Source organism: Gymnogyps californianus, chromosome Z, assembly GCF_018139145.2.
Source record: "Gymnogyps californianus isolate 813 chromosome Z, ASM1813914v2, whole genome shotgun sequence".
NCBI lineage: Eukaryota > Metazoa > Chordata > Aves > Accipitriformes > Cathartidae > Gymnogyps > Gymnogyps californianus.
This window is the reverse complement of record NC_059500.1, coordinates 47816004-47829494: the sequence shown is the minus strand read 5'-3', so window position 1 is coordinate 47829494 and position 13491 is coordinate 47816004. Positions and strand designations below refer to the sequence as shown.

The window sequence follows — 13491 nt, the reverse complement described above, 5'->3', positions numbered from 1 at the left end:
GCTATTACTCAAAGTATGACAGATAGCTGAAACAGACTTCCAGAAATGAATATGTGTTAAAGGAGCCTGCTTTTTCTGTGTTTTGCAGATAATGCAGAAGAAAACTTTTTTTTATATCTAAAGAATACGAGTCCTCAGCTGTGGCAATCTCTGTAAATGAAGACTGAGAACTTTACATTAGTAATCTCCATTTTGGAATTGAAAGGCTTGTAACTATGTGATAAAAGCAACATAGCTATGAAATAAAATACAAATACAACACTTACATTGTCATCTTTCCTTCGTTGTGGCTGCTTGTAACTTGCTCTCACAAATTTTTGTATCTTTGCAAGAACAACTCTTTGTTGTGGTTCAGCTAACTGTAAATAGAGGAAATTGCAGTCTAGCTATATTGGAAGAAAAATCTAACTGGTGTTTTAGACAGCAGTCAATAAATTGAAGCCATTTCTAATAATGTAGTGTTGTTTTCATAATTGTTCAAAATTCGTAAAAGTGATCTTTAGAATGGAAACCTTTTTCCCAAGGCAATTTCACTGTGAAATATCTCCTTAAGAAACGGCTATGGCCTATATGAAGCTAATGGTTGAGCTGCTGTATTTTTGATAGAACAGTATGGAAGAATTCTAAAATTACATTTTTGTTGTGAGAAAGGCTGTTATCTTTTTGGAGAGGTCAACCTTAAATGGACTGTGGGAGAGGAGAACACTTTACCGTATTTCTGGCGTTTAGCAGTGAGAAGAATTTATTTTTTTCGCTTCTGCGTATTTTTGCTAAATGGATCTCTTGACTTAGACTAATTGTACTGAGTGCCTTTAAGTGTTGTCTGTGCAGACTGGTTTTGTTTTTCATCTACAAAACTAATTACTTCCAGTGGGAATTCCTTTTAGAAAAACATGGGCGTTTTAAAAGTGCATCTTCTATTCTGAAGGCTTTTTTCCTTTTTTATCTTTTATTTAAAAAATAACTTTGGTCCTAAACTGCTCATAGCAAACTTTCCTATTGCGGCCTATGAATGAATTGGAAAACTAACTTCACTTAAATAATTTCTCCTTAGCCCTTATGGATCTATATGGACTTGGAGGTTTGTAATTCCTGAAACAGTATTGCGCATTGTTCTCAAAACAGAATTCCCAGTTTTTGTTTTCAGTTTATTTGACTGAAACTGAAGTATCTTTGTAAACTTTAAAAAAAAGATCTTTCATGGGACTTGTACGTTGGCTTTTTTCCCAGTATATCCTACATTTTCATCATCCAACACCAATGCAGCAGTTTTTATTTTTAGAATTTTTTTTGTATTTGGGGTTTGTCCTGCAAGGGAATGGGGTGTTATAATAAAAATCCCAATATTTTCTAAATGTTGAGTTTTCCTATTAGTCTTGTGATGTACAGAAACCTACTCATAGCAAACTGACAGAGGAGAGTATCTCTTGAAATTATGGTGGGGAAAAATTTGCTGTGATAAAACTTATGATAGAATGTCTGTTAGAAGAACATTTGTTCCCTTGTCTATTAAAAAGGAGCAGTGTGCATACTTATTCTTGTGTGAGGTATTACAAAAATAGTGGAAAATGGCAGTGGATTCATCTTGTTCCCCCACAAATCGTGCATTTATTTTTTTCCTGCAGTTCAGAAGGCAAAGTACCCTTGGACTAACTGAATTCTGCTGTTTCTATTTATTTTAGTGGCTATCTGCTAATTTATAGTTTAGTGTCTCTTTATATTTATAAAGCTATTGCATTAAAGAAGGTAACCTTATGTTAATTAAGAAGATAAGCTTAATTAAGAGCTATTACTTTAAGGTCTCTTTTGAGAGATCCTGTTGCTTTAAATCTTTCTGAAATTGGAGAATAAATTCTTGAAGAGCTGAGTTGTAGTGCTTACTTGAAACCTTACTTCTCTTAACCTTGTGAAAAAGGAAGGGAACTGTTTTGACAGTCTCGGAACATTTTGAAAAACTCGATAAATGTTGTGCTGACATGTGAGGCTTGTGTGCCAAGTTTCTCAGCTGAATTGTCTGGTGACTCTGACTTTTGCCTGCCACATATTACACAGAGTTTCTGTGAAGTAAAACATAGCCATGGCTAAGAGAAAAATGTAAAATCATAAATATAAGTGTATGCTCCTTAGCAACTGATTGCTACAGTTTTATTGATCCCCACTGGTAAAAATTTGGGAATGGATTCTCTTCATTTGCATTCTAACCTTCCAAATCTTACTATTTAATTTTTCAGGTCCTTTTAAATTTTTCTCCCTCTGTTTACCCGGGAAAGCTAAATTTTCACTTTAAAACACATCCGAGGATAGCATTAGTGCAATTCCAGGAACTACAGCTATGATTAAAAATACAAACTGTTGTGAGATTTTTGATGTTTTATGCTGTTATTGTTACCGTTTTATTTCCTGTTCTGTGTGCTAAAAGTAAATGTGGGCGACAATTTCAGTGTTGCATTGAGAGAACATGATATTGAGCTGTGTGAACATGTAACAGGTAATAAAAGGCTAGATCATTTAACAAAGGTTTTGTTTTTTTAAAAAAAACATTTATATTATGCCAACCATTTTGCTATTTTTAGCAGCTTGTTCCAGTAATTTGGTTTCACATATGTCAAGTGCAAACAGTACTTTCCAGATTACAAGATATTCTGGCTCAGGACTTTCTTTTAAGGGGAGCAGGGAGAGGTTGGTTTGTTTGTTTATTTATTTATTTTTATAATTCTGTGAACAAGACCAAGCATCTAAGAGGCAAACCGAAACATCTTAGACTTCAGAGTTTTGTGATTAATCCAGTGCAAGTCAGTGCTGCTGCTGAAAGGGGCGTACTGCTGCTGCTTTTGTGCTGACACAGTGAATCATTGGAGAACTGCTCTGGTTGAACACCATGCAATCTCTGCCAGGTTAGCATTCAGCCAGAACAATTCCTTGTTCCAGTTCATTACATGGTTGCACAAACTATAGTTCTGGACAAAAGCGAAGGTGGGAATGAGCAGTGGCAGTATGAGGAGGGACCTTTTAACGGAAGCACGAATTTATATGAGATTAAGTTGAAGCCATTGCCCCTGCATTTCATGCTGACTTGCTTACCTGTAAAGGGCTTTATCACTAATTTCATGTTGTTTATGACACTAAAAAGGGTAAACTGCTGCAAGTTCTGTAGCTGAAAGTGATTCAGAAGCTTCACAAGTAGCTATGGCTTTGGAGTTGTTTTCTTGTTCTTCAGGAGACCTAGGCACTGAACAGCTGACAAACTGAATAAATCTTTTATTGTTCCTGTTGATAAGGCATCCATATATTTTAGGCCTGAAAACTCAGTCATGTGAGTAGCTGTCCCATGGCTTTCCCCTTTTCAGGGGAGCCAAACACTGCTGTGTCTCTTCCCAGGATCTCTGTTTATGGATTGCCCTACAAAAGCTCTTAGCCAAAGTGCTTAGAGGATGCTGAAGTGATGTTGTAAAAAGCATTGTGGAAAATACTGCAGAAGAGAAGAGTGTTTTAAAGGATATAGGTACTCTTCTTTCAGGTTTGAAAGGATTTGCAAAGTGGTCATTTCAGTGTTAGAAAATAAAAAAAATGGAGTTAGTTGGAGTATAGAGGTACTACAGATTTGCATGAAGTTATTTCCCTTCCCCTCCCTACTTCATTTAAGTACCTTACTCCATGTAAGTACCTTACAATATAGTGGTTGGCACCTAAGTTGCATAATCTTATGCTAAGATTTCTTAGTAAGCCTGCAGGATGAATAACTGATTTTTCCTTCAGCTGAGTACTCAGAACACTTTTAGTAACAAGTTTTAGAAGTCTTGTAAAGTGTGAAGATGGAAAATACCTTCTTAGTATAATTTCAGTAAGAAAGAGCAGGATACGAACAGAAGAAGAAACCAGGTTGCAGGGAACACGATTATACTGTCTTCACCAAACCACCTTTCTGTTAGCAGAGGCCAATGGTTCTGTAGTTATCAGACTAGGACATTCTAAATACAAGAAACTTTTCAATTTTGGTGCACTTATTTGGTAATACCCATGGACCACCACCCCTTGGTAGGTGGGACCTTGGCAGCTGTAGCAGTCTTGTTTTCAAAGATGGGAACTAGACGTCCATTCTTGGTTAGCTTTCTCGATGGGATCCCCAGAAATCTGGTGATCGAAACATGGGGATCTAAAAGAAGGTGGTCCCTAGCTCACTGAAGGGGTATAACAGTATTCAGGTTTATTGCTTGGCAGCTACTGTTTAAATATTTCTCACTCAACTTTTAAAAAGATAGGTATTTCATGGGATTGGGTACTTGAAATTGTACTTGTGATATTTGAGCATAGTCTTGTCAGCTAGTTTTGGTCTTAATAGAAACTTGGGTTTCACCACTTTAAAATCATATGCATAGTGAACATTGCTGGCGTTGGGAGAACAACTCTTTCCAGATCTGGAATGTGCAGCTGAGTGGTGATGTGTACTGCCTGATCAGCTGATGAAATGTGGGTTTGGATGTGTGATTTTTGTAAATGACTTCCAGATGTTACAGTTGCCAGCTGAACGTCTCAAGACTGCACTGTTAGGTCTAGATTATGAAACAAAATGCATGAAATGTGCAGAAGATAAACTAGTGAGCCTATACTTGGAATTGTTCTCTCTCAAAAAAAAAAAAAGCAGCACAATTCTGTAGTCAAATTACTCACTAAGCAATGGCAGAAAAATATAGATGCTTTTAGTTAGGGGTACCTGCATTAATTTATAGCCTGCAAAGAGCTTGAATGGTCTAATAGCTAACGCCAAGCAATTTTCTGTGTAGCTGCTGTGTTAGGAGCTTTGAGTTCTTTATCTCACTTAAACTTCCTTGTGCTAAAACATGACTGTTACGGTGCTAGAAATGAAATCCAATTACCGACAATACTATATTTTTGAGCAGCAGAAATCAAAGTTTGTTTTGGAGTTTCCCTAGAATTTTCATGAAATCTCTATATAGGAATCTTTTTATTTGCAAACATTTCTTTAAAGGTTTTAAATCCTCATACTTGTTGAGGGAAGAAGTTTAGCTTGAAAGCAGAGTGTTTGATTTCTCTCTCTTTATTTTCCCCAGGAAGTACTGACATAACCATGATAGAAGACAAAGGTCCACGAGTCGCTGACTATTTTGTAGTGGCAGGGCTCACTGATACAGATACTGCAACCCTCCTGGACCAAGAAATAAGCCGCCATGAAACAAAGTCAACTGGTCCAAAGGCTCCAATTACTGACATTGCAGTGATAATTAAATCAGCTGGTGAAACTGTCCCAGAGGGATACACCTGTGTTGAAGCCACCCCTACAGCTCTTCAAGCCAACTTAAACTATGGAAGTCTAAAGAGTCCTGAACTTTTTCTTTGCTACAAGAGAGGCCGGGACAAACCACCTCTTACTGACATCGGGTGAGATTTCTATAACAATTCAGTTCCTCCTTCAATAATGATCAAATCTTCCTCTTCATAGACAATGATGAAAACAGATGTGAGAGAACTTTTAGAAACATACTGACTTTGAATATATATTGCTTATTGTGTGTGTCTGTGTGGTATTTTCTTTCTGAAAGAAGTTGAAAAAAGTGTCAGTCTTCTAGTGAACTTGTCTTTTTAAAATGAATGACAATGTTTTATTTAAAATATATGAGAGAGAGAGAGATGGAGCAAATGAAATACGAGAAATGAATCTCTCTGCTGCAGTTTTATGAAAGGTGAAAGAATAGTACAAAATGAATTTATAGAAATGGTATAGTGCAAATCCAAAAATATGGCATGGTTAATCTGAAAGTGATGACTTCAGAAGACAAAAATTATCACTTTGTGGAATTCACTTTAATGCTTAAGGTAAAAGATATCACTTAAAAATGGTAGGACACTGAAGCAAAGATCTTAAAACTATCCACCTCCCTAGAACCTTGTAGCCTACCTTACTGTCGGATCAGAATATTTGTGAGGTTGCTTACAAGTTCTGACATGATTGGCTGCAAACGCTTGATTATGTAGCCACTTGGTAACACTAATCACGCTTGTATTCCAAAACCCACGCTTTTTGATGTCTGAAGTGTAAGTTCCTAAAAAGGTACTAGTACTGTGTTTGAAAACCTTAGATATAGTCAGTGCTTTAAGTTCAATGCTTAATAAATGCAGGGGGCAACTTGGCAGGGAAGCTCTGAACTAATTTTGTTAGTTATAGGATACTGAGTTTAATGTAAGTATTCAGGACCAAGATCACAAAATCCCCCAAGGTCTTGAGGTGGTGAATATTATAGTCTGTGCTACTAGCGTATTGAGGTAGTGGTCAGTCTGTAATAACTCATGCAGCACTACAGTATCGTCTAAATTGCTCTATATAGCACTTCTCCTTCTCTGGTTTGGATAAGGACATTTTAGAATTACTGGGGATGTAACAAGAAAGAGAAAATGAAGCATGGGTGGCGGGAACTGTTACAATGATGGCAAAATACGGAACGTGTGTGTTTTTCCTTATTTAGTTATTAAAGAAACAGTAAAGAGTAAAGTAAAAAAACATGCATCTATATGTAAGCTATAATAAGTTTACTTTATTTCATTTATAAGTTTAAGCACATCAGGCACAATGCCTACATACCCTGCTTTTGACCTACAGTTTGAGTACCAACTGACAAGTAGAGTCCAGTCAGGAAGAAACTGATAGTGAAATCATAGTAATGAAATTAGTTACATGGCAAGATCTCTGCTCTAAGGATTATAGTTCAAGTTGTATAATTAACCTGGTACATTCTGATATCAGTTCATCTTGATCGTCTAAACTACGTTGTAATAATCTTCAGTGAAACTGTGATTTTTAAAATAGTCTCTGTGTGTGACTGACTGCAAGGTGAGATAACTGTTACAATGGTATATGACTGTGTAGAATTGCAGTATGAAGTTATTCTTTGAATGATATGTCAAACTTCAGTAAGTTTTAGCAGAAGGAAGAATTTCTAGTGGGAGTGATTCCTCAAAGGGATTCCTAAACCATCAGTCTTCAGTGTGTGCCTTTATGGAAGTGACTCTGCTAGCACGTTTATTTTCCTGTCTCCCACAACTTTAGGAACTTGAATGCTTGGGTAGATTTCACAGGGAATACCTGATAAGCAAAGTAGGGAAATAGCTGGCTGACTAAGGGCTTCCCTAACAGACATGCTTTTTAAAACTGTTGGTGGAAAACTGTGGTATTTGGCAAGTAGTATTTATTCTATATTTTGTTTTACATAGATCTAGTTAGGGTGTCACACCTAACAAATCATGGCAGGCTTTTCTCTCTGAGCAATGATGCATATCAATCTTTCCCCCCTGCTGTTCCTGCTGTTTTGCAACTATGTGCAAGAGATGGTTAGAGCAAGCTTTTTTTGTCTGTGTGTGTGTGTGAATTTCAGTATGTGCAAATGAAAGTGGAGTTTGGGCAAGAGACGTATGTACAGTCTGAAGGCTAGCTTATGCTGTTCTCTACTCTTTTAATTAAAGAACCAAGTGTGAAAGAATATTTTATCTTTGTGCCTTAAATGTCCATTAAGTCAGCTGACATGCTGAGTGGACTTAGAGGAAGAGTATATCCCTTGAAAGGGTCAAATCCATAGTCTTGTCAAGGTTGTTAATACATACATACATATATATATATATATATAAAGTTGAGTTATCTTGTAGTCTGAGCATTCAGATGATTCTTGCTAAATGTTTGTGTGTGTGTATTTCTTTCAGGGCTATTTTTAGGGAAACTAATTAAACAAATACTGTTTGGAGGAAGGGGGAGATGGGGGTATGCTTTACTGATTCTCTGCCATTGTCCTTGCATTCGGTATTTCTGTGCCCTCCATCCTCTTTCCTTCCTATTCTCCTACTGGTTCTTAAGTTGAAGTGTCTGTAAGCTGCTAGAGTGACTTCCTGCTGCAGGTGCTCACTTGCATATAGTTAGGCCATGTGCTGTGTCTCTGGATGTTACATTTGCTGTGGCTGTTTTTAGTTGGAAGACTAAAGGTTTGATCCTAGGACAGTAGATCTCTAAAATCCTTTCCCTACATATAGCTGTAAACTTTAGTATCTTAAGCTTAATGTCTACAAATAATTCAGCTACTAGTCATTCTGTTGCTTTCCTAACCAATATTTTTGCTGACATTCCAGAAATAGACAAGAACTGAGATTTGAGATTCGTTTTGGTTTAGGTGCAGTGAGACTTTGAAACAAGATCTTACCTCTCTATGTTTTACACTTGAGTTAGGAATATGGGAGAGCTCCAGCACTTGTTTCTTAAATGGAAGAAAACCTGACAGAAAAATGCTCTTGAAGTGTAAGTGGTTTTGCAATTTGTGACACTTACTGTAGAAAGGACCAAGGAAAGAATATCAGACTTCTTGTCTGAAGCAGAGGTTCTTGTATTACTGAGTAATGCAAAAGTTAGGTAACTTGCATTGTGTAAGTAAAGAAATACTGATGTGTTTGGGGTTTTTTGTTTGTTTGGTTGGTTTTTTTAAACTAGTATGGGAAGCTTTAGTTTGGTTAGTGGTTCTGTGCCAAGGACCCATCTCATTCTGCATACCTGGTTTCTGAAAATATCTGCAGGAGTATCGATTGAACAAATGTTTTTCTTTACTAGAGATGTATTTCAAAAATGAAAGTGAACTCAAATTTCAAGAAGCATAATAGAAACTGGAAGATGTTCTTAACAAACAATGGAAGATGCTGGCTGTTAAATCCCACCGGTGTGACAACTGCAATTACAATCATAGAATTCATAGAATCATAGAATGGTTTGGGTTGGAAGGGACTGTAAAGATGATCTAGTTCCAACCCCCCTGCCATGGACCGGGACACCTTCAACTAGACCAGGTTGCTCAAAGCCCCATCCAACCTGGCCTTGAACACTTCCAAGGATGGGGCATCCACAGCCTCTCTGAGCAACCTGTTCCAGTGTCTCACCACCCTCACAGTAAAGAATTTCTTCCTTACATCTGATCTAAATCTACCCTCTTTCAATTTAAAGCCATTACCCCTTGTCCTATCACTACATGCCCTTGTAAAAAGTCCTTCTCCGGATTTCTTGTAGGCCCCGTTGAGGTCCTGGAAGGCTGCTACAAGGTCTCCCCGGAGCCTTCTTTTCTCCAGGCTGAACAACCCCAACTCTCTCAGCCTGTCTTCATAGGAGAGGTGCTCCAGCCCTCTGATCATCTTCGTTGGGTGTTTGGAACAGCTTAGGATAATAATGATGAAACTAATCACTTGTATGTTCAGACAAATAGTAATAGTGGTGGCAGTAGAAATAAAAGATAAGTCAATCTTTTCCCTCTGCTTGACCCAATGCTTCTCCTCTGACCCTCCTACTGCCTAGTATATTTATTTTACTTCCTTTTTTATTCAATACTTGCATACTGCCTTCTCTTAAATGAGATAGGAAGAGTTATTATAAAGAGTTATTTTGCATAAGGACTGTGAGAGGCAGAAGTGTGGCTGGACCTAGAGGAGAAGTCAAGCTGGAGAGCAGCTCCGCACGATGCAATTTGCAAAGTCCACCTATTTTGAAACAGTTTTCCAGAAGCAGAGTTTTCTGTGGTTTAAGGTTTTTAACTCAACAGCTGCAACAAGGTAGTATTTCTCTTTTCTAAACTCTGTTATCTGACGTATTGAAGTATGCCTTTAAATTAGTAAAACTGGTCATGAGAGAACTTCCACGTACAATGTGAAACAGCTTTACAAAGAGTTAACAAGATTTTTTGGTCTTTCTTACAAAGAAGGGACCTAACATCTAGAGGAAACTGTAGGTTACATTTTGCTTGAAATGAAACTTTATTGAAGTTGATAGAATAATGTAGCAAATAAGGTGTACTTAGGATCAAGGCCAAAGCATAAGCTCATAGAAGCAGGAAACAAGTCTTACCCTGATCAGTACCAATTAATCGAAGGCAGACACTGAGAAGTTGAAACAAGTAGGAGTAAACTTACTCTCTCAGGGAGGACTTTGTATATACAGGGTGTCACGTTAAATATTTCATGCATCACTTCTGAATGTTTTTGTCTGAATTATTAAAATCATTGTTTAATTGTAATGATCCGTGGGTGGTGGTTTTCTTCTGTTTGCTTGTTTTCTTAAATTCAATACTATGCATGAGGTCAGGAAATGGTGTGGTTTTAATAATACTTCTGCTTGTATACATGTAGGGGTGAGAGTTGCTTTCATTTTCTTTTGCTTTTGATGGGAGGTGACCCCACTGTTACAGTCTTGAATACTGGTCAGCCCCTTACCTCTTAGAAGTATTTGCACAACTGAGAAATTCTTCAGTCTTTTAAGCATCTTTCTGAGAATACTTGTAAACCTATTAAATTGAACTGCTGGAATTGTCTGATTAATATGGTTTTCCTTCTCAAAAGCTGTCAGCTGACAAAGGTTTCTGGAATAACTTTAAATTCTTGGATTTTATTTAAAATACATGTGTTGTGGTTTAACCCCAGCCAGCAACTAAGCCCCACACAGCCGCTTGCTCACTCCGTCCTCGGTGGGATGGGGGAGAGAATCAGAAGAGTAAAAGTGCAAAACCTCGTGGGTTGAGATAAAGACAGTTTAGTAAGTAAAGCAAAAGCCGCGCACACAAACAAAGTGAAGCAAGGAATTCATTTACCACTTCCCATGGGCAGGCAGGTGTTCAGCCATCTCCAGGAGAGCAGGGCTCCATCACGCATAACGGTTACTTGGGAAGACAAACGCCATCACTCCCAACGTCCCCCCCTTCCTCCTCCTTCCCCCAGCTTTATATGCTGAGCATGACATCATATGGTATGGAATATCCCTTTGGTCAGCTGGGGTCAACTGTCCGGGCTGTGTCCCCTCCCAACCTCTTGTGCACCCCCAGCCTACTCGCTGGTGGGGTGGTGTGAGAAGCAGAAAAGGCCTTGACTCTGTGTCAGCACTGCTCAGCAACAACGAAAACATCCCTGTATTATCAACACTGTTTTCAGCACAAATCCACAACATAGCCCCATACTAGCTACTGTGAAGAAAATTAACTCTATCCCAGCCAAAACCAGCACAACGTGAAATTGAAATAAAACTGAACTGAAACTTCCATTGGAGACTGCTCTGTTAATATTCTCTTCTGAATGATGTAAGGCAGTGATGTGAAGAGTTCATGTAAACTCTTTATGCACAGTGAAGGTGGCCTGAGAGCTGCTGCCGTTGTAGTTGTTGGTTTTGGGGGGGGGAGGTTGTTTCGTTTTTTTAACTTTGTGAAGCAGGTAACCCAATAAAAAGAGCAAAATACATGTTCTTCCAGAAGATTATTTGGTTTATAAATAATTTGAATAGTGTGTGCTTTCTCTATACATATCTTGAACCGGTAGGTAGTATATTAAAACTAATTTTGCAACTTGGAAATACTGGGTTTAGGCTGGTTTTGAACCTGAGATTACACATTGTTTTAAAAGTAGCAAAAGTGTGATGATCGGACTCTTTACAACTGAAACCATTAGTGAAGGCAAGAATACTGTCCTCCGTGAACTAGCTGAATAAATTTATATAGCAGCCTGGTAGCTACATCAGTATACTCCCAACTCATGTGATTTCTTTGCTTTATTAAAGTATTCTAGGACTGTAGTTCATGTATATCGTCAATACCATGACAAGATACACGTTTGTTGTGTGGAATCGGAATAAACAGTAATATTTGCATATTCCAGTTTCAAGATGGACAGTAGCATTTAAGTAATTTGGGAAGTTTAATGGTATGTATTTTTTTGGAAGTTCTGAGAATTGTTGGATCTGGAAAAAGACTTTTATTTTTTTTTTAGCTTATACACATGACTTTTTGAAGTTTTAAAATACATACTTGTAGTCTGTCAAACATTTAACCAAGGGTATTTTGGGACAGTAAAAGATATATTGCCTGGTTATTTTTTATTTTAAATTAAAGTTGTGATGGACTACATGTGGGAAGCTGCAGGTCACAAAATACAAAGTTTTAATGTGTTACCTTTATCCTAAACCTTGCCATGTATTGTAAAGATTAAAACTCATTTGAAGGTGGCAAGTACTCTGTACATAATGCAGAGATTCAAGCAAATGGAACCATTGCTTATTTGAGTATGGAACGGGAGATAAAGCTTGCCCTGTCACAGCATCTGTGCATTAAAAATATGCAGTGATGTATGGTTTGACTTCCACATTCTTCTCATGGTGACTTCCTAATAGCTTTATGTTTTGAAAAGATCAGAGTAAAGTTTTAGCTCATTTAGCTGCTGTGAAGCTGTGAAGGATCTTTCTTTTTTTGCTAAGAATATGGTGATCTAAACTAGTGATCTGGCTTAAAAAATCGAGGTACCACATGAATGTTGCTATACAACCATGTAAGATACATTCTGCTTTCTAGGAGTACAAACAACTGTAGTTATTATTTCTTCCTTTTCTGTGGAATGGCATACTAGTTTGGTGGGGGTTTTTGGTTCCCCCCCCCCCCCCCCCCCCCCCCCCCCCCCCCCCCCCCCCCCCCCCCCCCCCCCTTAGGAATGTTTTTCAAACTATGAGTGAGAATCATTACTGTGTTTGGGTATTTCTTCTGTGAAAATTCATCTAGGAAGCAGATTTCTGTCTTCTGTTGTTCGTTTCCAACAACATTCCTTAAAAAAAAAAAAAAAAAGGCAAGCTTGAAATTACTTTCCAGACATTTTAGTGATGGAAATAATTTCTAAGAAATTATCAGATATCATGTGTGCAAGCAATTTAAAGCTTCCTTTGTATTTAATTTTCAATGAAATTTAAAGCTTCCTTTGTATTTAATTTTCAATGATAATGCAGCATTCCTACTAATTCTATAACTAAATCCTTTTCAGTGTGGCTTGATTTCCTTTCTCCATAGCTATTATTTGTTCCCACAGAGATTTCTTATAGTATTTAAATATTTCTGAACAGTTTCTTTGCCTCAAATCATGCATGATGAAAGACAATATATAAAATGCACATTAGAACGTTGCAGTGATGACATAGGGTGCTAACGGATGGACAATTTCTGTGAATTTGTCCAGGTAGCTTCATATATATTTGAATACGTGTAATATTTTGTTTCCTTCCTGTTTGCAGAGTTCTATATGAAGGGAAGGAACGCATCATTGCAGGCTGCGAGGTGATTCAAGCTACTCCTTATGGTCGTTGCGCTAATGTTAACAACAGTTCAGCTTCTTCTCAACGGATCTTTATCACATATCGAAGGGCTCCTCCAATACGACCTCAGAATTCATTGGCAGTGACGGATATCTGTGTTATTGTTACCAGCAAAGGAGAAACCCCTCCTCATACATTCTGCAAAGTTGATAAGAATTTAAATTGTGGTATGGTAAGTATTTAAAAGCTTGAGACTCTTTTCTTTTCTTTTCTTTTCTTTTTTTTTTTAAAAAAAAAACAAACCCGACAAACAAACCCAAACGAGTAGCTCTTTGAACTCTTCTTAGCACTGTTATAATTGTGTTCTATCACTACATCATAATTCTTTCATTCTACATACCATG

At 37.5% G+C, this 13491-nt stretch overlaps 1 protein-coding gene across 1 annotated transcript in view; it reads left to right on the top strand.

Moving 5' to 3' along the window:
* DENND4C (DENN domain containing 4C) overlaps positions 1-13491 on the top strand; it is a 77485-nt gene that overhangs the window by 18829 nt on the left and 45165 nt on the right. Inside the window, exons 2-3 of the mRNA XM_050913750.1 lie at positions 5070-5397; positions 13067-13319. Of these exons, the coding sequence (XP_050769707.1) occupies positions 5087-5397; positions 13067-13319 (564 nt within the window). The 5' untranslated portion in view covers positions 5070-5086. The remainder of the gene's footprint in view (positions 1-5069; positions 5398-13066; positions 13320-13491) is intronic.